This window comes from Lissotriton vulgaris, chromosome 9 (assembly GCF_964263255.1).
Source record: "Lissotriton vulgaris chromosome 9, aLisVul1.2, whole genome shotgun sequence".
Lineage (NCBI taxonomy): Eukaryota > Metazoa > Chordata > Amphibia > Caudata > Salamandridae > Lissotriton > Lissotriton vulgaris.
Genome location: NC_141697.1, coordinates 704,664,124 through 704,690,586, shown reverse-complemented (window position 1 = coordinate 704,690,586; position 26,463 = coordinate 704,664,124). Strand labels below are relative to the sequence as shown.

The 26,463-nt window shown below is 48.6% G+C and overlaps 1 protein-coding gene across 1 annotated transcript in view; it reads right to left on the bottom strand.

Annotated features, from left to right (window-relative positions):
* The window catches only part of LOC147692141 (uncharacterized), a 605,572-nt gene that overhangs the window by 542,070 nt on the left and 37,039 nt on the right, over positions 1-26,463 (bottom strand). Inside the window, exon 2 of the mRNA XM_086939503.1 lies at positions 8,871-8,942. Within this exon, the coding sequence (XP_086795629.1) occupies positions 8,871-8,942 (72 nt within the window). The remainder of the gene's footprint in view (positions 1-8,870; positions 8,943-26,463) is intronic.

Below are 26,463 nucleotides of genomic sequence, written 5' to 3'. Positions count from 1 at the left end.
GCCCTTCAGTATGTGTCTCCCAACCTGATGTAGGATCCTTATCAAGGTGCGAGAAATCCATCAAAGACCTCAGAGCCCACCTTCACTGTCGATCCATTAACTCTCATCCTGTAAAGCATTCTAAAAACGTATAATATGGCTTTGGGGTGGGCTAGTTTTGGGCTGCTTTTGGCCTGGGCCCCTTTAAAACCGGACATTTTGCGTTATAGGCCACCATTTTGGAGGCTGGTGACACAGCAGCCGGGCGGGGGTGTGGCGGAGGTAATTATTTTGACCCGCGGTAGTCTTGCTCTGGATTTCATCGTACTAGCGTTCCAGTTTGTGCTTGTAAAGGCCTGTCCTAAAGGACGTGGATGCCGAAAAATGGGGAAGAAGGCTTAGATAATGACCATTTCTGTTAGAGTTTATGTAATGTGTAGAATCGATGCGTGTGCGTAAAGGTACGGCATTATTATTGTGCATCTATTGATGATGTGTGCGTGCGTGTACTTATGACAATCAAAAGTGTTAATTTTTCTTCTTGTCCTTTGTGTGCGCAATAATCGTGATTGATACACTAGTACATTTAATTATTTGTTCCTTTTGTAATGCGGATTCATATTGGAGGGGGCGCACAAGAGGTTTGGGTCTTTCGGCCTTGTGTTGGTACGGTGGGATGAGAGGTGGAGATGCTTGTGGCCGTGGTGTGCGGCAAATTGGAGCCTCCGAGGCCGTGGCTCAGCTTGGCGGCTGCGGAATGGATTAGCTGCTGGGTCTCGGCCTCGGTTCCATCTTCCGAGAGTGTTTTGGCTCTGGAGGCTTGCTTCCGCTGTGCGGCCTCGCCTCAGGTCTTATACCTCATAGCCGGTTCAGTGAGTGCAATCGGAGTCACAAGATTTTCGCTAGGCACCAGTTCTCTCGTGAAACTCCGTTTGTCATGCTTCGTGACAAAGTTTTATTTAAAGGCATGTCGTATGAGAATCTAGGTAGTTTGATTTAAACGGAGGGGGGGGGGGGGGGAGTGGCGCGGGGGGGGGGGGGGTGGTGTCCCAGATGGGGGAGGTGAGCATGGTGGGGGCCTCGCAGGTCTAAGTCTCCGAGGGAGGGGGGGTCAGAGGTCGAAAGTCTGGGGGGGATGGTGGGGCTTCGGGGGAGCTGTTCTGCGGCGAGTATACGACGGGGGGAGTACGGGGTTGGGAGGAGGGGTGCGGGGCTAGTGGGGGGGGCAGGAGGTCCTGTTCAGGGGGAGGCCTTCGAGTGGGGGGTGGGGTGTCCTGCGGAGAGCGGGGGTTAGGCAGGTGCAGTGGGGGTTGGAGGCACGACGAGCGCAGAGGGGGGCTTTCGGCAGGGGGGTGGGGGTTTTCGGGGGCAGGAGGGGGGGTTGCTTCCCCGGCATGCTGGACCCCACCTCTTGTTCTGGGCAGGGACGCTGAGATAGGCGCTCGGAAGAGCAGCATGAGGCTCCACTCGACCGAGGGGATGGGCCGGCTCTGCCTGGTATGGGCGGTCATGCTCCCACGAGGGACCATTCTTGGAAGCGCGAGGGGAAGCGGGTGGTGTGCGCCCCCACCACTCCCACCCGAAGGGTCAGGACGGCTGCCGGGGGTTGGGGATGAAGGCAAGAGACTGTTGATCAGATACGGAGTATTATTTATTTAATTATGCGTTTTATATGGTGCGGACTTTACCCGAAGGTGTCAGAGCACTTCTCAATAGGAACAGACCGGATGCAGGAGCATTATAAGTGAATGAATTGCTAAAGCAAGGTTACAGTACATGAGGCATAAGTGACAATCATGTGCAAACAAAATACAGGAGGTAGCAAACGGTGCGTTACAGGAGAGAGAGTGGCATGTGTGCAGGTACGAAAGCGGGCAATATGCTAGTAGAGGTATAATACGGCAAGAAATGGAGGACACTCGAACACAAGAGCAAGAGTTACGTGGGCATGGTGGCCCCTGTGAAGGTATCGAAAACGGACAAATGTAGGAGGTAGCAAACAGTGTGTTAGACTGGACCCGTGACATGTGCATGTTACTAAGAGTCCCAATCACAGGTACAAGAGTAGTACTGCAATAATGGCAGTCTCACAGACCACGCGTACACACTGGGATGGGACTCCCATAGTTGGGACTAAAAATTCTCTACACTATATGGTCTTCCTGCAGGTAATAGTGAGGGCATGAGGGAGGAGAACTCTGAGGTCCGTTTGGAAGGCTGGGAGGAGTTGGCGGTCCGGACCTGGGGCGGAGGTGCAGCCCAGATTCTCTTTCCATCGCCGGAGAAGGATTGGGCCATCGATCTTTCCTTCTTGAAAGTGGGAGGTTCAATCTGTAGATTTTCCGCATTTCGTGAGGGGCTAGAGCCTCCAGGGAGTTTCAGTTTATTCGCCAGATAGCGGGGGAGGAGGAGCGTGAGGCTTTGTGGGTGAGGCGGGCAGTCTTGTAGATAGATTCTGCACCGATTGGAAGCCAGCGGGGGTTGGATAACATAGGTGGGCTGTGGTCTCTTCTTTTGGCCCTATAAAGGAAGCGAGATGCTGTAAGGGGAACGGACTTAAGGGGGGACGGGTGGGATCCGGGGAGGCCAGTAGGAGGAGAATTGCAGTAGTCCAGTCTTGGTGAGGACCAGCAATGAGACCAGGGTTGTTGAGGTCATGCTGCGGGAAGAAGCGATGGATCCCACTAAGAGGGCGCAGTTGGTTTCGAGCAGGCTTGGCAATTGAAGTAATAGGGTGGGTAGAGTGCGTCGTGTATCGAGTAGGACCGCAAGGGATTTTGCGCTGTCGACAAGGATGGGTTTGTTATTTCATAGATTCAGCTGGTCCATCCATGATTGAACCGGGGGAGGAGAAAGTAAGGAGGAGTGGAGGAGGAGGCGAGAGGACTTGGATCGGGGGGATTTGATGTGGTTTTGTCAGCAGGTGGCAGGGTGGAGTAGGACGGAGCCATAAAGGGGGGGGACTGGGGGACGAGGGGAAGGATAGGCACAGTGCTGGGCAGGAGGCCATGGTGCCGTTGGACTGTGTGGAGGATTCTGAGGAGTAGGGGGAGATGAGGAAAGGGGGTGAGGCCATGGTGCAATTGAACTATGTGGAGGATTCGGAAGAGGAGGGGGAAATGCGGGAAGGGGTGGGGGGGGAGCAGAGTAACGGTGTTTGTAGTGTGTTTCAGGTATGCCCACCGCAAGGAGCGCCGAGAGTGACGGCCCCCCCGGCTCCACTGGTTAGGCGGCGGGATCCAGTCACGACGCCGGCCTTGACGCCAGGTAAGGATGGTGACAGAGCAGGTGAGTGGTTTGGGTAATCCTCAGCTGTCGGTTGGAGCAGATACCGGGGATCCTGGGGGGGGCGCCGGGGAATAGCGCGGTATGGAAGGGGTGCCAGGGGGGTGCGGGGAGGTGGGAAAGGGGGGTCAAGAGTTCTGGGCATAGGCTTATCGCCTGTGAGGGTGGAGAAGTTGAGCCATCAATGCGAACACAGGGATAGTGCGGGGCAGTTGTTTAAGGAGGTCAGCGGGGCCCAGACGGGGTCCCCCCTCCTTTTGTTTGGAGCCGCCGCTGCCGATTTGATTGTTTTCCCTATCGGGGTGGTGCTCAGGAAGGAGCCCGGTCAGTCTCAGTTGTGCCAGCAGCGGTCGGGGGGTAAGTCGGTCGGTGACTTTGTGAAGGCGGAGCTCCCGGGGGTGTCGTATACAGTCATGGACATGGTGCGGCAGAGCGCGGCGGCGGTGGGTGAAGGTCTTTCAGGTAAAGTGCGAGGTTAGGTTAGCGTTCTGGTGGTTTTCGGGGGGATCCAGGGTCTTCCTGGCGGACAGGCTCTGAGACGGACGCACAATCTGGATGACTTCTTGCTGGTGGGACGGCCGGGTTAGACGGACTGGCATCAGTTGCTGGTCAGTTTACGGGCCTCGTGGTTTGCCTCGGGGTGCCCCTGGCGCCAGCAAAGACATACGGTCCCGGTACGGTGCTGTCCTTGCTTGGTATAGAGCTCGACTCCGGGCCATTGAAGCACGCCTGCCAGAGGACGAGGGGGCTGCAATGTTGGCATGGGGGGCGACAGCACTGCCCATGGGATATTCAATTTCGTGTGCGCTGTGTGAGCCATTCACTGCTTTTTGGAGTAGGCTTCTTCCTGGCAGACAGGCTCTGGTCGGTGACGCACTATCTGGTTGACTTCTTCCTGGTGGGACGGCTGGGTTTTGACGGACTGCCAGCGGAGCTGGACGGTTTTACGGGCCTTGTGGCTTACCTGGGGGTGCCCCGGGTGCCAGAGAAGACGCACAGTCCCAGTTCGGTGCTGTCATTCCTTGGTAGAGAGCTCGACTCCCCTGCCGGAGGACAAGGGGACGGCAACGTCGTCATTTGGGTCTGACGCTGTCCGGTTTGACGCTGCTGCATCATCGAGTACGTTTGTCGGTGGGGAGTAAGGGGGATTTGCTTGGGACAGGCGTTCTTGGGGCATTTCCATTGTGTACATATGAGCGGACATGGGAGGAATTGCGGCAGTCTGGAGCAGTGGGGCAGGGGATAGGTGTCTTCCGCAGGAGCGGGCGTTGCGGTTCAAGTTGAATTTGATGGACGGGGGCTTTCGGGGGTGACGATTCGCCATCAGCGGGGGAAGGGGGGACGCAGCTGTGGGAAGGCTGGGCGGGGGGTTTGGTCGAGGAGGAGGTGGCAGAGTGTATGCGGCACAGGTGTTGGGGGGTCCTGCGGCACGCCCTATGGTGTAGGGGTGAGGACCCGAAGGCGTTACGGAGGCATTCCGTCGGAGTGTGGGGCGGCAACGGAGGCTGCGCGTCAGGGTTGGGGTAGGCCTCGGGCCCTGGAGGTCGGACTGTTAGCGGGCATCTGTCAGGCTGTGGGGGGTGGGAAGTGAAACTACGACATGAAGGACATTTTGATTGTATAAGGTGCACCTGCTTCCAATAAAGCGGTCTTTATCACACCTAATTTTGAGTCTCTGGTCGGTGCCGTTTTTCTCCCCCCCCCCCTCTCCCCCGTTGGGCTCCAATAGGGCTTTGGGGGGGCGGCGGACCAGCGAGAGGCCTGCCACCCCTGGGGGTTTTGGGGCGAGGGGAGGGAGGGGGTAGAGCCAGCACTGTGTGTGGGCTGGTTTTGGGCTAGTTGGTAGCCTTGGGCTGGGGTGGGCTAGTTTTGGGCTGGGCCCCTTTAAAACCGGACATTTTGCGTTATAGGCCACCATTTTGGTGGCTGGCGACACAGCAGCCGGGCGGGGGTGTGGTGGAGGTAATAATTTTCCCACCCTCCCTCCCTGTGTTTTCTAGCAGTTGATGGGGGTGGTTTCAAGTTGTGGGGCCTGGGGGGCAGGGGGAGGGGTGATTGTCTTTCTTCATGGTGTAGTAGGGGTTTTTGTGGTGTGCAGTGGTTTTTGGGAGGATTTTTCTTGCGGGCCGGTGCATTGGGTTTTGTTCGATGGTTGTGGGGTTGGTTGTGTCGCTGGAGCAGGTGTGGGGTGATTTTCTGCCCTTGGGGCAGTTCTTCCTAATATATGGGGGAAGTGTAGGAGATCTGTTGTTGGATTATAGGGGGGAAGGTCAAACATAATAAAGGATTTAGCCAGGTGGAGAGGCAAATTGACGTTTCTGCTAATTGTTTACTGTTTGTGGATTGGGGGAACCAGTTAGGGGAAGGGGTGGGGGGTTTGTCAGGAAATTGCATATTTAGAGAGGTCTAGTTTTGTACGGCGCAGGCCAAGGGTTTTCATTGTATAAGGTGCACCTGCTTCCAATAAAGCGGCCTTTATCACACCTAATTTTGAGTCTCTGGTCGGTGCTGTTTTTCTCCCCCCCCCCCCCTCTCCCCCGTTGGGCCCCAACTGATTATTGCACCAAGAAACCCGGAAACATCTATCCATATGGCATGGCTGACAAGCCACCTGTTTTACGCAACGCTGTCTAACTTTTACTTACATCTTAGCCCAGTATCTTGCACTATTTCACTTCAACTAATTACTCTGCCTTGGGTTTTATCCTGTTGGTTTCAGACACCAGTATCTTAAGTGATTTTACTATAATTAACTTCACTCCCTGGGTGTCTGGGATGCATTCCGTGATTTTTAGAAATAATGTCACTGGTATCTGTAATGTATTGACTAGTTAAACTGGACCTTGACAGTTGTACCCATAATGAAATATGCAAAAACTGTTACAGTTTTTACTAACTAAACCACAAATTTGAAAGCGTACTAAGGTTACCTATCGAAGAGCTTATGCACTAGCACTTTTTCACGTATATATTTTTATTAGGCAGGACGTTTACTGAAGTGACCTTAGTTTTAGTACATCCTTATCCTTTTTAACTGACTGTGTACTAGCTAAATACTATGTTCCTGTATCATGTAATGGTTCTAATTAACTACATTATGAATAATACATTTTGAATACTTTGAGTGCATGTATGAAAAGCTTTATCAAGTTGTGACAATTTTAGGATTTATCTGTCTTTGTTAGTGTGCTTTTATGGTTTTTGGCAGAATAAAGGAACCATGACTATGGCAGCAACATTTCAAGCATAAAAACTTCCCATCATTTTCATACATAATACACTGGCTGTTACTTGATATCAACATTATCAAAGGTGTACACCAACCCCATCCTCGCATACACTCATACTCCATTATACCTCATTCAAAAAAGTTTACATACACTCACAGACATTCATACAACTATCACAATTATTAAAACAATCAACACCTAAGTCCAATAATGTAACTCACCCTTTCTTATAGAAATAATGTATATTACCTTTAATCATTTCATACAATCAGATATTCTAAAATATTCCCCCTTTTGCTCTCTTTGTTCTCAATATGCAACTCCATTCTATGGGATCATTTGGAGTATCGGAGTGTGAACGGGTGCTGGGTGGTGTTGCTGTAGACCTTTGATAATGTTGATATAAAGTATTAGACAGTATAAAAATGGTGGGTTTATATATGGTGAGCAGTTAAAAAGAAATATAGGTCTGTCGGGTTTATATTATATCTTCCGAGATCAAATTATCCACAAAATGTCATGCCCTTTATTGGGCATCCCATCCAAGCAAAGCAACCCATGAAAATCATACAAAACTGTTGGGATGGGACTGTCACCTTGCATGGCTGAGTATAGACCCGTCCCCTGTGCGTCCCAAGAGGTAAGTCTCTCGTATTTTGTCTCTTTTTTTTATCTTTTTGCCTCTGCACATAGGGCAGTCATGCAAACATGTTGAGGACCACTCAATTATTGACTGAGACCGAAAGCATGGTAAGCACCGGTGGCCCTGCCGCTAAAGCACCTGTGACGGTTATCCCAACTAGACCTTGAGAGCATTTCAGCCTCCTCCTTTGCCTTGTGGAGAAGTTTGGTGCTGTTACCGGATTGAACTGACATTGATCATTAACCAAGTAAGGAGCGCTTTGAGTCTGGGACCTTCCTTTCACCAAGCGAGTTGCCCGCCACCTCCCTGAAGCCAGAAGTGCTTGACTGACAGCAACTGCAACCAAAGTTTTTTCTTGAGGCCCAGAGGACACTATGGAGTGCTGTCAACTGCACTGGTGTAACCTTGGTATTTAGTCATCATGACTGACCAGTAACTCTGGAGTGAGGGCTGCAAGTTTCAATAATGCATCATTGTGATTGGTAGGCACCCAGGCTCCCCTGACCAATCACAATGCTGCAATGCAGTGTTGTGATTGGTCTGAGCACCGTGGTTTGGCGCTCGGATGGGGAATGGGGGCCTGGGCATGTTCTCCATGCAGGCTGTAATGCAGCCTGCACGGAGAACATTCAAAGTGTGCATGACTAATTGGCCAGCCTGAGAAGGCAGTTCAAACATTCATGTGCACTTTACAGAGTTCCATGACTCCTTCCCTTGCTCTGTAAAGACGCCAGAACAAATAAAATGATAATAACGTCCAGTTATTATCATTTCATTTTTCCTTCATTTCCATAGCGTAAAGCAGAAGGGACGATGCGCCTCCCCCTCACCGGAGGAGCCGCCACTGTTGCTGACTTGACCTCACTAGCCAATGTGTAGAAAGTCACCTATAAGCTGAGAAATGATAACTGACCTCAACTTTCTATTGGTCCATATATTTTGATATCCATGCTTATCCTTTTGTACTCTTAGTCATACTCTTGCTAATAAGCGTCTCTATTATAAGTTATTATTGCTAAACCTTGTGTTTGAGTTTAATTCAAAGTTTATATGCAATTTAACTGTCACGTTTTGGAGTTATTATTTATTACTAGTTTCATTTGCACTCATTGTTTGAGCATTTTGTTATGTTCCATTTCTTCTAATATAACTTGATTATGAACTGGTAAAACCAAATAGAAGGCAAGGGACATCAGTGGAGCTCTGACGACTTGTGGTCATCATTCAGACAGGTGGAGCAATCACTGGCAGCAAATGTTTAAATCCAATTAATAAACCAAAGACTGAGTGGCCAAGTTGGATCATTTACTTCTCCCACTAAAACTGTATTCCCATTCCAGTGTAAAGTATACTAAAAAGACTACTCTTAGAGTTCAGTCATATAAGTTGACCCATCCATAAATAAGATAATAACAAAATGTGTGAGGAAATAACGTTCCCGCCAAAGCGAAGCCAACAATTGAAAGAGCAGGATAAAGAACACCCCTTTCGACTGTTGCGATTGATCCCTCCATGCAAAAGCTAATAACTGATAGGGCAAAGAGGATGAGCTTTGTTCCAATGAGGAGAATCTCCTCCAGCTGAGAGGATGATTGTTGGATATAAACAAGTTGGAAGCAGGTTTGATGATACATTTTAAGCCCTGAGTTACCTAGAAAAATTGATTAGCGCTGCCCAAGTCTGACAATTCTTTCCTTTGCTCAATGGCTGTTCAAACAAATCTTGATTCTCACCTGACGGTTAGACATCCTATTGCCAGGGTGTTCAATCTCTAAATGGGCAGGCTTGAATACTTGCTGCTTGAGCTGCAAAAAAAAGGTTAAAGGTTAGTTAGATCAATGTGTTGTTACCTTCTGTAAATACAACAGACGACTGCAACAAAAATCAATGATAATGAAGTTAAATATTTCACAATGTGGACAAAAAGAGGCAGTACATTGCACAGCCCAGTGCATGAACCTGTGTTCAGCTTCTATAGCATTAAACAGAATGAGCAGAACCAGTCACATATACATCTGCACAGCAAAGTCATGTGATGAGAGCTTGAGATCCTGGTGCCCCTTCTGCCTGATGAAACCCCAAGGTACCTATGACGACTTGACATTTAATAGAATCGCACCTATGTCAGGGGTTTCCATCCAAAAAAGCTGAAGTGCCTACTAAGGTTTAGTGCACAGGGAAACCATGACCACCTTTGCAATTGCCCCATTAGCTAAAGTGTCCCTGGAAGGTGACGCTAAATAAATCCAGATCGAAACAGCAGCCCAAGGGTACCTTGATCTCTGCTTGAAATCACTGATACTATCTGGGGCAGACCCTTCACTTTGTTTGGGTGGTGGTTTTATTATTGGGTCGGAGAAAGATTCACATATTCTAATTGAAGTACATGAAGCACAACCTCCCCTTCACTTGTTTGTCCGTCACTCACCCTTCACCGCCAGAGGCACACAGTTCTGCACAAGACATGTAGACTGGCAATGTAGCAGAATCAGCTGGGCCATGGCAGAGTCACTGTGAACACTACTAGTGGGTCTTACCAGATTGCACACAGCCAGTTGCTACACATTCCCCATCCCAGCCAGCAGAGGATGGCCTTATCCACCAAACACTAAAACTAAGTTACAGTGCAAGAGTGTGGCATTGGGAGAGTAGTGAACTTGGGACAATTCATGTGCCACCAAGAACCTAGCCATAACTAACTTTGAGAGGGGCAGACTGGGAACCCAGAGAGGTGTAAAGGGGCCAGTGCCCAATGTTTTAGCCCAGGAGGGCAACTGGCTCCAATTTGCACTCCTGTATTTTAGCATACATATCTTTGCCTTTGCAACAGCCTAAGCTACTACTGGCTACTTCCCTCACACAGTGATTGTTTATATAGGACATCATACCCCCCCCCCTCGATTTTGTAGGTACATTATTGCACTGTCTGTAGACATTGAAGTACTTTTTCCTCTTACATTAAAGCACTGATTGGACAATGATTTATTGACAACTATTGTAAGTCTCATTGAGTTCTGAGTTTCTGCCCCCCACCCCACCTCGGCCCTGAGTAAGCCTCAGACAGCTCAACTTTGCTACCCTTCGGGTCAGGGGGTGTTCTTGGTGCTCACTTTTGGGATCAACAATAAGGGACATCAGTGGTAAATGGATCACAGTGTTACAATCTGAAGCCAGTAACCCATCTGCCCTGGGGCGCGCGAAACTTTCCCGCATAAAGATTGTATTCCAGTGTTGCTTATATTGTTGATTTAAATTTGTCTGTGCCTGCCTTCAACGTTTGGCAAGTGTGCTGAAGAGTTCAGAGCTTGTACTGATCACAGTTAAGTCACATCCGCACTACTTAGCTGCCTGCTTTGAGACTCACCTAAGTGCACCCCCTGCTGACGAACTTCCTTTTATCATCATGGGGACTCTAGCGAAACCCATAAAATCACCAGTCAAACACCTGTGTTCCTGTCCCTGTGGTTGTCATTGGATTTGTATTGAGTTGTTTTGACTTGTTCCTGAATTGTTTTCTTTCCCCCAGTTGTGCCTGTTTTTTCCTCCGTTTTTTGCCGTCCCCGTCTCATCCCTCCCCGCTCCCCGCTTCCCGCCATCTCCGCTAGCCCCGCCCCTTTCTTTGTGTACCCTCCCCGCTCCCGCCTCCCAGCTGCTCTTCCCCCCCGCGCACTTGGCCATATATGGCGACCGTGCGACGCAGGTGAGTGTGACCTAGTTCTAGGACACCCCCGCGCCGCACGGCCACCAGCTGCTGCGTGTGCTTCCCCGCTTTGTGCCTCGCTGCCCTGGCTCCGCCGCGTGACCACGCCCCCTGCCACCGAGCGGTGTGGTCTGTGCTAGCTTCCCGACCTGTGTTCCTGTCCCTGTGGTTGTCATTGGATTTGTATTGAGTTGTTTTGACTTGTTCCTGAATTGTTTTCTTTCCCCCAGTTGTGCCTGTTTTTTCCTCCGTTTTTTGCCGTCCCCGTCTCATCCCTCCCCGCTCCCCGCCATCTCCGCTAGCCCCGCCCCTTTCTTTGTGTACCCTCCCCGCTCCCGCCTCCCAGCTGCTCCGCCCCCCCACGCACTTCGCCATATATGGCGACCATGCGAACGCGCAGCGGGCGCGCCGATTGTGCGCCGAAGGCGCGCCAAAGGTAAGCCCGTCTACGCCCGTCCGCGCCTGGACCGCGCCCAGTGCCAGGACCCCTGGCCCTCGAGGACCCCCGCCCGCCCGCCTGACGTACTCCGCCGCCACCCTCATCGCACTCAACACCGGCCGAATCCCAGGATGCTATCGCGCCACCCTACGGCGCTCCCACGGACCCTTCAGCTGCCTCGCCTGCAAGTTCACCTGCATCCGGACCTGCCCGGCACCAGCACCTGCCAAGCCGAACTCCAGCAGCAACCACCTCAAGTGCATCCTGCTCAACACCCGCTCCGTCCACAGACACGCCATCGAACTCTGGAACCTCCTCGACACCACAGCCCCTGACGTTGCCTTCCTCACGGAAACCTGGATGAACGACTCCTCAGCGCCCGACATCGCCATCGCCATCCCAGAGGGCTACAAGATCATCCGGAGGGACCGCACCGCCAACCAGATTGGAGGAGGCATCGCCATCATCCACAGGAACACCATCCGTATCACGACCAGCACCGACAACACCCTAACCACCGCCGAACACCTGCATTTCCAGATCCACACCGACCCGAAGAGCACCCTCAGAGGCACCCTGATCTACCGACCCCCGGGACCAGGCACTCAATTCAGCGAGGACATCGCCGAATTCATCAGCCTGCACGCCCTCCCCTCTGCTGACTACATCCTCCTGGGGGACCTCAACTTCCACCTGGAGAAAAACAACGACCGCAACACCAGCACCCTGCTCGACAACCTCGGACTCCAGCAACTGGTGAGCACCCCCACCCACCTCACCGGACACACTCTCGACGCCGTCTTCTCTTCCAGCAAACACATCGCCTTCAGCCAAGCCACAGAACTCAACTGGACGGACCACAGCTGCGTCCACTTCACCTTCAAAAGAACGACGATCCACCACCACCAACAACAGGTTGCCCGCAGAAGCTGGAACAAGATCACCGCCGACCAGCTCGCCGCCTCCCTGAGCCAGCACCCTCCTGCCAGCTCAGCAAATCCCAGCCAGGCCGCCGACAACCTCACGAAGTGGATCAGCGACTGCGCAGACGAACTCGCCCCTTTGAAGACCCCACCCAACAGACCCGGCAGCAAGAAAGCCCCATGGTTCACCGACGAACTCAAGAGCTCCAAGAAGAACTGCCGAGCCCTCGAGAAAGTCTGGAGAAAGGAACCCACACCGGACAACAGGACCACCTTCAAGCTCGCCACCCAGAAGCACCACCAACTGATCCGCGCTGCAAAGAAAACGGCTTTCAAGAACCGACTGGACAACAACGCACACAACTGCAAGGAACTCTTCAACATCGTGAAAGAGCTCTCCAACCCCAACGCCGGAAACAACGACATCACCCCATCGCAAGACCTCTGCAACTCCCTCGCCTCCTACTTCCACAACAAGATCGCAGACATACACAACAGCTTCAGCACTCAACCGACCCACGCCACGACCACAGCAACGCCGCCCACCACCACCCTCCGAGCCTGGGCTCCGATCAGCACCAAAGACACCGTCCGCATGATGAACTCCGTCCACTCCGGATCGCCGACCGACCCCTGCCCTCACCACATCTTTAACAAGGCCGACGCTGTCATCGCACCCCACCTGCGGGACATTATCAACACCTCCTTCTACACCGCCACCTTCCCCGAGAGCTGGAAGCACGCCGAACTCAGCGCTCTACTCAAGAAACCTACAGCAGACCCCACCGAACTCAAGAACTACCGCCCCATCTCGCTACTCCCGTTTCCAGCCAAAGTAATCGAGAAGACCCTCAACAAACAGCTGGCCACCTTCCTCGAGACGAACGGATCCCTCGACCCCTCACAGTCCAGCTTCCGAGCCAACCACAGCACCGAGACCGCCCTCATCGCTGCCACCGATGACATCCGAGCCCTGATGGACAACGGAGAAACAACGGCCCTCATCCTCCTAGACCTCTCCGCGGCTTTCGACACTGTCTGCCACCGCACCCTAGTGCAGCGCCTCAGCAACGTTGGAATCCAGGAGAAAGCACTGGAATGGATCGTCTCCTTCCTCGACGGAAGAACACAGAGAGTCCGCCTACCACCGTACAAGTCAGAGGCCACGGAAGTCATCTGCGGCGTCCCTCAAGGATCCTCACTGAGCCCTACCCTCTTCAACGTCTACATGAGCCCCCTCGCGGCCATCGCACGCCGACACAACCTTAACATAATCTCCTACGCCGACGACACCCAGCTGATCCTCTCCCTGACCAACGACCCCGCCGCCGCCAGAGCCAACCTGCACGAAGGGATGAAAGAGGTAGCCGAGTGGATGACGACCAGCCGCCTGAAACTGAACTCAGACAAGACGGAGGTCCTCATCCTGGGCTCCTCGCCCTCCGCCTGGGACGACTCCTGGTGGCCCCCCGCCCTGGGCACCGCACCCAAACCGACGAACCACGCACGCAACCTGGGCTTCATCCTGGACTCCTCCCTCTCCATGACCAGGCAAGTCAACGCCGTCTCATCGTCGTGCTTCAACATCCTGCGCATGCTTCGGAAGATCTTCTGGTGGATCCCCACGGAGACCAGGAAGACCGTCACCCAGGCCCTCGTCACCAGCCGACTGGACTACGGCAACGCCCTCTACGCCGGAACCACCGCCAAGCTCCAGAAGAGACTCCAGCGGATCCAGAACGCCTCAGCCAGACTCATCCTCGACATCCCACGAAACAGCCACATCTCCGGACACCTGAGAGACCTGCACTGGCTCCCCGTCAACAAAAGAATCACCTTCCGGCTCCTCACCCACGCACACAAAGCCCTACACGACCAAGGCCCGAGCTACCTCAACAACCGAATCAACTTCTACGCTCCCAAACGCCACCTCCGATCAGCCAGCCACGCCCTCGCCGCCGTCCCACGCATCCGTAGAGCGACAACAGGAGGAAGGTCCTTCTCCTACCTGGCCGCCAAGACCTGGAACTCCCTCCCGGCCGACCTGCGCCTGACCCAAGACCACCTCTCCTTCAGGAAGAAGCTCAAGACCTGGCTATTCGAGCAGTAACGGCACCCCCCCCCCCCCCCCCCTTAAGCGCCTTGAGACCCTACGGGTAGGTAGTGCGCTCTATAAATGTCCTTGATTGATTGATTGAAAGAGTCCGACATGGAGCTTCGAGTTCAGCTCTGCAGTGCTTTCCTGATTGCTATTTCCCAAGATCTTGTGCCTTCAGAATACTTCATCTGGACAAAAGCTGTTGGCCCTTCCATAAGGTACCTAAAGAATTTTAATGTAATGGTAGCTGTGGGAAGAGCATCACCAGCAGCCTTTGTATTAAAAGATATGAGGTGAAGATAAGGAACAACATTATTACTGCGACTATGAAAGTCCTCAATTTGAAGGTAGGGCGATCTCCTGTGTTAGTCACCTTGCCAGTCAGTCCAACGAAAAAACTAGCTGCAGCATGCCCTCAGAGTAAACAGTCAGGGAGGAAAAAGTCAGAGACAGAAGCAAATCTCCAGAAATGTGCCCACAACAGCGCACAAATACTCCAAAGAGTGCAAGGGGAATTGGCTAGTAATAGCAAAAAAGGGAATAATAGGAGAATAAAAACTTACTGCTACCCTGGAGTCTTGCGACACACAGAGTGATGTTCCAGCAGGCTTAAACACTGAGCCACGATGACTAATAAATGGAACTAGAAACCACAAGAAGTGATTTATTCATGTTGAACTGGGCTAATTCCATGAGGACAAATGAGACAGTGGCCATAATGGATTGGGCTGAAGAAGACTAGGCAGTCCTGTTTCATCATGGAGCCATCACTTACTGCTTCTCGCGCCCTAGAAATGTCTGTATCCCTAGGCCAACCCTATCCCAACAATGCATCACAGAGGGTGAGGAGACAACATGCGACAACAAATGTCTGCGCCCGGCGAGTGTCTCAGCAATGAACAGTAAGTAACTACTAACAATGTGTGGAATTCGAGCAATATACTTTTGTGTATTTATGAGAATTTACACAAAATTACACAAAATGTAAATCGGACCCTTTGAACTTAATTGTAGCCCAAAATGCTTGGACTTATTTCATGCTAAAGAACAGCAACAAAAGAACAAGTGCTGCGAACAACAGTTGCTTCCATTCTGGTCAATCTCATTATTTCTGCGTTACAATTTTTTTTTACATTACACCAACTGGATTAATTTCAGGAATTTTACATAATACAAAGGAGTAAAGCAAATTCTCAAATTACATCAGCGTAATTTAAATTTTCCCCAGGCCTATTAACTACCCTTATACATATGAAAATAATCTTCATCATCTAGTTCAGTAGCAGACACTACTTCTGTCCAGTACCTATGGGGAGGGAACTGCTTAAGAATCTATCTACTTCAATAGCAACGTGCACCTTCCCCGACAGCTATAAGCACATACCCCAATTTCTATAAAGTTCGATGTATAAGCACTGTTCTCCTAGCTATGGGGACGTAACTTCCACAATAATTCATGTGTGTTCGAATTGTAAAGCGAATAGAAAGCGAATTAGGTTGCATTTTATAAAATTGAATATTACTTAGATATGCATTTGCTTAGCTCAATTGTGCAAATCTTGTAATTGTACAGTTAATGAAGTAGTACAAATAATAGTATTAGTAGAAATGTGTTAGTTTAAAAAAAAAAAAAATTATTTCTTAAAGTTAGTCTGAAATGTTAATAAGATTGGAAGGTGAGAGCTCTGTAGTTGAATTTGTAAGGTATTAAGGCTTTAAGGTAAAGCGTGGTTGCTGTGAGAGTGTTGATAGGTTGTTCATTTTAGTCTACTGTAAAGTTCATTGCTTGATGCTAGTCACTTTGTGAGATGTTAAGGGAATGTTAGACATGGCACAGCGCATAAGGTTAGGGAGTGCTGCAGGAAGTAGGCCAGCAGGGTAAATACATCAAAGACCACACAGTTGTGAGATATGTCACATCTACAGTCTAGTAAAAAGACTACTTAATGCCCCATTACCAAAACTAAAAGGAACACAAATGAGATAATGTAACCAGCCACGGAATGCCATAGATTCCTCTCTTGCTGCATTTCTATTCAATCAATCAATCAATCAATCAATCATAACACTTGTATAGCGCACTACTCACCCGGAAGGGTCTCAAGGCGCTTGGGGGAAGGGGTCCGCTACTGCTCGAACAGCCAGGTCTTGAGTTGCACCTTTGGTGACATGATGTTTCTAGACGGCTAAAGCGGTCTGTAGCAAGACCTAAAACACTTCTGCCTCCTAATAATGTAATTGCTGCACCGGTCATCCCAGTCATTATGTGTGAGGTGTTCCCACCTCAGGAAGGAGTAAAAAAAACCTGGAAGTATGCTCTAAGCTGACTGCTCACCCACATGGGTGCTCCACATTGATAGTTTACCCATCCCTCCTGCTTTCTTTCCTGTTCTCCAATCTAAGACTGAGATTAGGTCCTGAATTATAGGATTTGTGATGATCTCGGGTCCCTAACTTCATTCCCACTGTCATTCTGTTCCAGGCATGGAATGATCTGGGAGTGCAACACTTATGTAAACACAACACAAGGATTTAGTATCTACATTTGCCGCATGGAATTTCCCAGATATGACTGTTCCATTGGCGTGGGCAAGCAGTGTCTCTAGGCAAGTGTCTGCTCATTGCGTTTTCTCTTAATTACCTGTAGCTTGGTGGTGGTAAGCAGAAAAAGATCTCTCTGCGGGTTACAGAGAGGAAGTTGTTTGTCCAGGAAGGCTCAGCGAGATCTACTTTGTTGGAATCTATGACAAGATAGGTCAAACTTCTCTCTAACCTATCCTTTGCAATAGTACGTTCCTCAGCTTTGGCAGAAGGGGCAACTATTGCAGCATAAGGAAAGCTTTTTTATTTTTAAAGATTGGCATATGGATTATGTCAGAAATCTTCAAATTTAGGTCTTTCTTTTGAAGGAATTAAACTCTTAAGAGAAAAGTTGGAAGAGCAGCTTCATCTACTCTTCAACAAGAAGAAACATTCTTCTATTTGTCAACAGCCTCGGTCTTCTTCATTTAGTCAGGTATCTACTATGTAAACTTTCTGTCAGATATGCAGGTGACTTCCTTTGCGCCATCTTCTAATACAAGGAGACAGTGTGGAAAGACCATCCGGAAATGTTTTAAGACAAGTGGAGGTCTCAGGCTCCTGACTAGGCAGACAAAGACCATAGGTGGCCAGGTGATTGCTTTATAAAGCACATAGGTTTGGTCGGAGGTAAATCTACCTCGAATGTTTAGATCCTATGATTTTTCAAGGAAGGTTATTGAGTAGAGCTCCCCTCTGTTCCTTCAGATTCTGAGCCCATGCATAAGGCATACCCTTGCAATTCCATCAAGATGTCTGCGATGCGGGTTGTGGTGCTGTCTATACTTCAGAAAGAAGAGATGGTTGTATGTAGTTCTGCATCAAATGCAGGGAATGGGAGTCTACTCTATCTTCTTTCTTGTTCCAACAGGAGAAACAATCTAAGAGATGTCAAATGGATCTAGACAATTCTATTCAAGATAAAGAAATTATTCTTTGTAATTTTTCCAATTTGAGAAAGAGTGTTCATGATCACAATCTGCCTCATGGACGTGTATCCATTTACATGCCATCAAATGTATCTGAGGCTCTATTAGGAAGACATTTTCAGTTCAAGGTACTAACATTTTTGTAATCAGATCTTCCAAGGTTGTTTTCCAGGACGAAGGCTTGATTAGTAGGTCTTCCAGGCTGTCATGTCCTCCCTTGCCTGGATTGGCTTCAACATCTCTATCAACTGAAGCTGGATTGCTTTTTAACCAATAAGAATGCCAGTTCATTCCTTTACAGGATTTTTTTTCATCGAAGTGCATGTCAAAATAGACTTAAATAAGGTGTTTCTTACAGCAGAGAGATCAAAAAGATTAAGACTAGTGCTTTCCTCTGTTATCCGGTCATCAAGGACTAGCACATAGCTTTCTGTGCGTTTCTGCTCCTTGTGCCAAATTTTGTGTCCACTGCTTGTACATCCTTTCAAATATTGGAATCCTCATTCCCAAGACTTTGAGAGATTGCTGTGAATATTAATTTCCCCCATAGTCCTTCAGTGATGGTTGAGGTTAGAGTCCCTGGTCAGAGTTTTTCCACTTCATTGTTGTTTCTCTTTAGTAGTAACAATGGTTACTAGAGCAAAGGGATAGGATGCAACTCTACAAGATTGTCCTGTCCTTGGCAGACAAAAGTTCAAACTAAAGCAGTGCATGTTTGCATTGAAAAGAATTGACTGCAGTTCTTCAAACACTGCATCATTTTCAACACTTTTGCTCAGCATACAGTATTTCAGACAGATAATGTAGCTACTATATCTTCAACTCCTGTCCCTGTTGGTCTTGAGGTTGAGAGGGTCAGATTACAAAACAGGGCTTCCCAGTTTGCATTGGTCTGGTAATTCAAAGATCCAGGCGTCCCTTCACATAAAAAGCATATTTCAGAACTGGTGTTCTTTCTATATCTTTACTGCCGGTTTAGTGAGACATATTTACCCGTCTTCAGCTACTTTATGAAGAATTTGAAAATAGTGATCTCCATCTTTAAGACTTGGTGGGCAGAAATTAGAGCCTTTCAAGCACATTGGGACTGGCTTGGTGAAGAGAAGTCCCTTGCTACTAGACTTCTGAGAGGGTTTCGATTTCTAGGCCATTGGAATGTTCCTTTCTTCCTCCGTGGGGCTTACCGCTTGACTTAAAAACCCTTTCCTTTTGATAAAGAAGAGCTAATATTTTTGACAGTGAAGATTGTCATGCTTGTGACAGTAACTTCTGCTCATGGTGTGAGCTTAAAACTTTTCTGTGCAGACCTCCTTTTCTAAGAATGTTTGATTAATGTATGAATTTGATCCAGTAGCCTGAATTTTTACAGAAGGCTGCTTGCATGGCTCAAACAATCAGGAAATCATGCTGCCTGTCGTTTCCCCTCTCCTTCTTCCAATGAGGAGATTCTTCTACACCCCTTTAACGTCAGGAGATTAATTTCGCTGTATTTGGATCTGAGAACTTTTCGTAGATCAGAGCACCTTCTTGTCACCTTTGGTAGTCTACATCAAGATGGCATGTCTTCTATTACTTCCATTATTTGATGGATTAGGTCTATGATCTTCTTTTAGCCAGTTCTTTGTCAGAAATTCCTCTTCCCGAAATTGAGAGTATGTCCACTACAGATGAGGCAACGTCTTGGGTAGGGTAGCTTTGTGGTCTTCGCCTCATACTTTTGTCAACCTTTACCAGACTCATAATTTAAGTTTGGAAGGATATTCATTTGAACAAGAGGTCTTGACCTCCCCAGTTCAACATCAAATTTCTGTGTATATTTCACTGATCTAGTTTGAATTAATAATACATTGCTGTCTTTGGCAGTGTTTGTGGGTACTGGTAGATTTATTTCTTCTATTACATTTTGGAGGTCAAGCAGGAGTTTGATATTCCTCAAAAGTAATGGCTGAGATGAGGACGAGAGATGTAGGGATAATGTCTGTATTACACCAGTAATCTTCTTTGTCCTTAGTCCTACTCGTCCTTTTCACAGTCATTACAAACTGTCCATCAGCCCTTAACTGCTGGTCTTTTATTAGGCTTGGTAAAGTCAGAATGATGTTAGGTAAGCGATCCTTTTATTGCACCCAAGCTGGCGGGCCAGGGCAGCCAAAAGCTTACTTTTAGATTTCCCCCTGCTGTACTGAGGTGGGAACACCACAAAAATAATTAATTTGAAGAGGCGAGTAGGCCGATATTAGGTCAAAAGACCTGTCCCGCTATTATAATTCTTTCACTGTGACCACTGTCAATCCTCTATAGCCCAGTTAGTTGACAGTAGTCATATTTGGCAGAAAGGGTGTACATGGTATGTCTACCCAGACCACATAGGGGCGCCACAGTGTTCTAGGTCACAATCCTTATCTGAAAGGTTCTACCAGTACACACAAATGATTGTTGTGTGTGCTAATTCAAAGCTCAAAAAACACAGCTTGCTTATGGTATTGCAAGGCAGGGGCCTATGCTGTCCAGAGCCATGCAGGGAGCATTTCTCCCTCCCAGCATAAAAAAAATAACAAGTATTGACAAAGTGAATCGGTCTGGTGTTGGCGCTGACCTTTGGCTTTGTTTCTGAACAGTTTTTGTATGAAGGCAAGCACTGCAAGAAAACACTATATAAAAGTACATATATATGTGTGTATTCACTGAAAAAAACAAAGGTCAAAGTAACTTTATAGTTAGGTATGACATATCATTGATGGTATCTCAAATTACATAATTGATGACATCATCCTATTAGTGTACTATATTACTTTTCCACTTAATTTTGTACACCCTGTATCCAGGTAATGGGTAGAGGTGTTTACAAAACACATGTGCTCCTAATACAACATATACAACATAGGTGTGTAGAGATATTAAACACGTTATAAATCTTTGTATTGAAGAGAAACAGTGTGCAGGTGACAGTTGACTTGTGTTCATTATGTTCCACACACATTTTTTTGGTACGGCAGAAGAAGTTTCCATCAGGGCAAAGATTTGACATACTACATATTAGGTATTGTAAGCAGCCTTGACTTATTTGATAGAATCATCTCAGCATGACAATTTCTACTTAACATAGAAACTGTGTACCAGGTACTAACTTATGTACATGTGCTATTTTGCTTCAGAAAATGGTGTATCTGTAAGGTTTTCACCCTAGTATTAAGGTCACAGGTAGTATGATATTTAGCACCTTCAGACCGTGGTTATCACTATTGGAAAAGTTTTCATTAGAGTGCACACTTTGCTTAAAATATACTTTTTAATACTCTGTGGGTGTAATACTCATGCAAACAGTGTGGCACAGTGTAAACTCTATCCATAGAGTAAACTCAGTTAACAGTACCTACTTTTCTACTCATATTCGCTTAATTTCTCAGTGTAGGTTCAGTGAATGTCAGGGCTTTGATACAGGTAAAAAGTGTCCGTAGTAGGGCATTAGTTACGTAACAGGCTTGAGTATCTGGAGAAACGTGGTTTTCCCTGAACAGTTGTTTAGAGATTGAACACTGTGTTGAACACATTGTACAGGATAGGTTACCCTTTCTTCGGTGGTTCATAGTCAACATGAACTCAGCTACCCATGAAGTGCATGGTATTGGGCCATTGTTGCATATAACACAAGCTTGCTTAACCTATGGGGGCTGTATGTATGATAGCAGTAAAGATGCTTCACATTATTCAGAGCTATTATGTACTTACTTTCATACCTCTAATGGTATACCCGTTTAAAGAGCAATGTGTACAAAAGAAACGCGGAGGATGTCATTAGTGATGTAATCAGTGATGTCATCAATTACATCATTTGATATTTCAGCAGTGATGTCATAAATGTCATAGAACAGGTCACAAGTGATGTCCTGTAGGAGGTCAAAAGCAGTACAAGGCGGGGCACCAGTTATAGTTATATAGCTCTGCTAACTATAACTGGTGAAGTTATGTTTTTTTTTGTTCAAAACGTTAATGTTGTCACTGACAAATTCACCAAATTATAACGTTACTTTAACCTTTGTTTTTATTTAAATGCAAACAGATCTTTCTATCCTACCAAACTATACCGTTACGTTAACCTCTGTTTTTTTCAGGGAATTTCTAGGGTGCTTTTTACATAAAATAATGTTCAATTACGATACGTAAATCCAACTCCTCGCCTTTGGCCACCCCCCTACACATTCAGCCAAACCTATGCTGCGCACGGCCTTTGGCCATGTGCAGGGTGAGGTTGCCACAAGGCATAGTCCTGTGGTCATCCCCGTAAAGGCAGCCAACCCCACACTGCGCAGGGCCTTCGGTCATGCACAGCGGGGGTTAGAAACTGGGCCTGCAGCCAACCTCCCACATGCATCCAAACCCATGCTGTGCACAACCTTTGGCCATTGAGGGTTACCCACAAGGCCTGGCGGGCCCAAGGCTGACAACCACACACTGCACTTGGCCTTCCCTACGTATGACAGTTGGGCATAGTAGGGTGTAAAGAGGTAGTGACCTCTGTACTAAGACCTTTATCTGGAAGGATGACTGTGCATAGTATGGTGTAAGAAGAGACTGTCCTCTGCATTGAAACCACTCTCACAGATTGCGGGTGGGCATGGTAGGGTGTGTAGAGGGACTACCCTCTCCAATGACACCCATTTCTGGGCTGACGGGTGTGCGTAGAAGGGTGTGTGGAGAAACTGGCTTCTCCACTGTGACAGCTTTGCAGTGTTAAAGGAGTGGATAGTATGGTGTAGAGAGGGAGGCCTTTTACATGAGACCTCTCTCTTGGATGACGGGTGTTTTTAGTAGAGTGTGGGAAGGAACTGACCTCTCCACTGAGACCCCCCTTTTGGATGAACAGTGTGCATTGTAGGGTGTGTGGAGGGACTAGCCTCTATGCTGAAATCTCTCTCTTGGACGACTGAAGTGCATACTAGAGTTTGGGGTGCAACTGCCCCTTGACTCGGACTGTTCTCTTGATGATGCACATTCATTGTAGGGTGTGTGGAGAGACTGGCCTCTCCTCTAAGACCTCACCCCAAGATTACAGGTGTGCACAGTAGGATGTACAGAGGGATTATACGCGAGACCTCTCTCTTGGATGACTGTTAGGCATAGCAGGCTGTAGGGAAGGACTACCCTCTATGCTGAGGCCACCCTATCTTGGATAAATGATGTATGTAGTAGGGTGTAGGGAGGGACTGGCCTCTACGCTGAAACCTCTCTTGGATGACAGAACTGCATAATAGAGGTTGGGGAGGCACTGGCCCCTCCACTGAGACCGTGGTCTCGAATGACAAGTGTACATAGTAAGAGTGTAGAGAGGGACTGCCTCACCTTTCAGTCCTCTCTCCTGGATGACAAGTGTGTGTAGCTGAGTATATGGAAGGACTGGCCTATCCAATGAGCCCTTTCTTTAATATGACAGCTGTCCATATTAGGGTTTGAGGAGGAATTTGCCTTTCTGCTGCAATCCCTCTAGTGTATGGTGACTATAGATAGTAGATTGTGGGGACAGTCTTAATGCTCTACTCAGAAAACTTACCAATCCAATATGCGTGAATAGTAGTTTCTGATAAACACCATCTCCACTAACACTCCTTCCTACAGTGTGTATACCAGAGTGCACTCAAAAACACCTACTCCTTTCTATTTTTCATGATCCCGCCAGAGTCTCAAGAGATCAGAACATTTGTTAAAAAAATAATTAAGATTCTATTCTTTAAAGTACTTCTGTCTTACGCACCACTCAGTGATAAGGGGCACAATATCCATTTCTTGTAGTAGAATGTATTGACAGCTCACCTACTCCTTTTTACTATTCACAATCCCTCAAGATTGCACTTAAATAAAAAAACAATATATTTTTATTTTTATCACTGTAGTTCTACTTTAGAAACCTCCTCTCCAAATCTAGGGAGGACAGGGTGCCTTTCTGCAGCCCCTTTATAGAGCTTTTTTTACTTCATTCTCACAACTCATGCAATTTTTCACAGTAAACAGTAATGGCAGCCATTTCATTTCCATACCAGCCAGCCGATCAGAGTGCTCGCCCTTGTAGGACTTGCAGAAGGCTATCACCTCTGCAAGACCGTGAAGGCTCGAGGGATAAAACATCACAGGGCTCAGTTTTTTTTTTAAGTTGCGTTCTCACAAGACTCTTGCAAACCCTACTGCCTACACGTATAATTATTTTTGACCCTGACTTTCTCGAAAACTTCTCAACAGATTCACATCAAATCATAAATACAACAGTCAGCGGTTTGCGATCTAGCGTTTTGACCAGTTTGGTGCAATTCCATTCAGCAGTTTTTGCAGTAACCTTATCTAAAGAAGTCAATGGATAATTCATGGGGATTTAGCATTTTAGGACCCCCCTTTTTTCTCGACTCCTGCTTGACGGATTGACCCAAAACTTTCCATGAAGGAGCTGAGGTGGATGAGCGTTTTATTTTTAATGTTTTGTGAAGATTCATCAAACAGGGCCAAAGTTATTAGCAAACTAAAACACTCTTTTCATTGAAAAGCAGACCTAATTATAACTACCTATTGCGACTGCCACTAGATTATAAGATTATATATATATGCATGTCAGCAGCTCCCCTTGTGGAAAAGCAATGCCGTCTCCCGCAGGAGGCGGGGAGCTGGCGAGACCGTGGGGACATTGGGGCTCCCCCCACAGTCCCCAATGGAGCGGCAAGGCCCCGAGGATGGGGTCCCTGGGGCCAGAAGGGGCCCGGGAGGGGGGCATGCAGCCCCCTCCCTCTGATCCAGGAGGGGAGGCCACGCAGCACCCCTCCCTCAATAAAATGCGTTACTTTTTTTTTTTTTTTAACGGAGGCACAGCCCGGGCTAATAGAGGCCTCAAGAGTGGGCCACACAGCCCACTCCTTAAAATTTTTTTTTAAAATAAATAAATATGTGGCCATGCCCCGGAGGAGGGGCGGCAACACTGCCCTCTTCCCATTTATTTTTAGGGCCAGGACCTGGGGGATGGGGTCCCCAGAGTCCTGAAAATGTGAAAAGAAGGGGGGCTACACATCCCCTTCTAAAATAAAGCCGGCATCCCGCCGGAGGGCCCGCCCTCTCCCTGCAGCACTCTGCAAATTCACCCCCTGGCGAGTTGTAAATTGGGGAATTAATTCCCCTTGAATACTGAGGGTCCCTGGGGGCCAACTAGCCCACCAGGTACCTCCAGTATGCGCCAGGGGGCTGCGTTGTAGAGAGGTAGTCCAAGGACATGCCCCCTTTTTACACCACTCTGCAACGCAGCTCTGTGGCGCTTACTGGAGGTAGCTGGTGGTCTAGTTGGCCCCCGGGGACCCTCAGGACTCAAGAGGACTCAATGCCCAAACATACAATGTGCCAGGGGGCGTGTTTGCACAGTGGTGCAGGGAGGGGGCGGGGCCTGATGTTACAAGTGTGCAAATGCACCCTGTGGCGCATTTTAAGTTAGTGGATTAAGTCCCCTTCAATCCTGAGGGTCCCTGGGGCCAACTAGCCCACCAGATATCTCCAGTAAGTGCCACAGAGCTGCACTGCAGAGAGGTGGTTCGAGGCCACACCCCTTTTTACACCTCTCTGCAATACAGCTCTGTGGGACTTACTGGAGATACCTGATGGGCTAGTTGGCCCCCAGGGACCCCCAGGATTGAAGGGGACTTAATCCCCTAACTTAAAATGCGCCACAGGGTGCATTTGCACACTGGTCACATCAGACCCCGCCCCCTCCCTGCAGCACTCTGCAAATTCACCCCCTGGTAAGTTGCAAGTTGGGGTATTAATTCCCCTTGAATACTGAGGGTCCCTGGGGGCCAACTAGCCCACCAGGTACCTCCAGTATGCGCGAGGGAGCTGCGCTGCAGAGAGGTGGTTTAGGGCTACGCCCCCTTTTCACACCACTCTGCAACGCAGCTCCGTGGTGCTTACTGGAGGTAGCTGGTGGGCTAGTTTGCCCCCAGGGACCCTCAAGATTCAAGGGGACTTAATCCCCCAAGTTACAATGCGCCAGAAGGCGCGTTTGCAAAGTGGTGCAGGGAGGGAGCGGGTCCTGATATAACAAGTGTGCAAACCACCCCCTGACGCATTGTAAATTGGGGATTAAGTCCCCTTCAATCCTGAAGGTCCCTGGGGGCCAACTAGCCCACCAGTTACCTCCAGTAAGCACCACAGAGCTGTGTTGCAAAGAGGTGGTCATAGGCCATGCCCCTTTTTACACCACTCTGCAAATGCAGCTTCTGGTGCACTGCTGGTGGGGCGATGAGGTCCTCGTGTCCTGAGGACATCAGGACACAAGTGGACTTTATCCTCTGAGCAACAGTGCGCCAGAAGCCGCGTTTGCAGCATGGTGTAAAAAGGGAGTGTGGCCTCGGACCACCTCTCTACAATCCAGCCTTGTGGTGCTTACTGGAGGTACCTGGCGGGCTAGTTGGCCTCCAGGGACCCTCAGTATTCAAGGGGACTTACTCCCCAACTTAGAATGCACCAGGGGGCGCGTTTGCCGAATGGTGGAGAAAGGGTGTGTGGCCTTTGTCCCCCACTCATCAATCCCACTGTGTGGGGCTTACTGGAGGTAAAAGGTAGGCTAGTTGGCCCCTAAAAGACCCCCAGCAGCGAAGGGGACTTCAATCCCCATCCAAGTGCGCTCCAGGGAG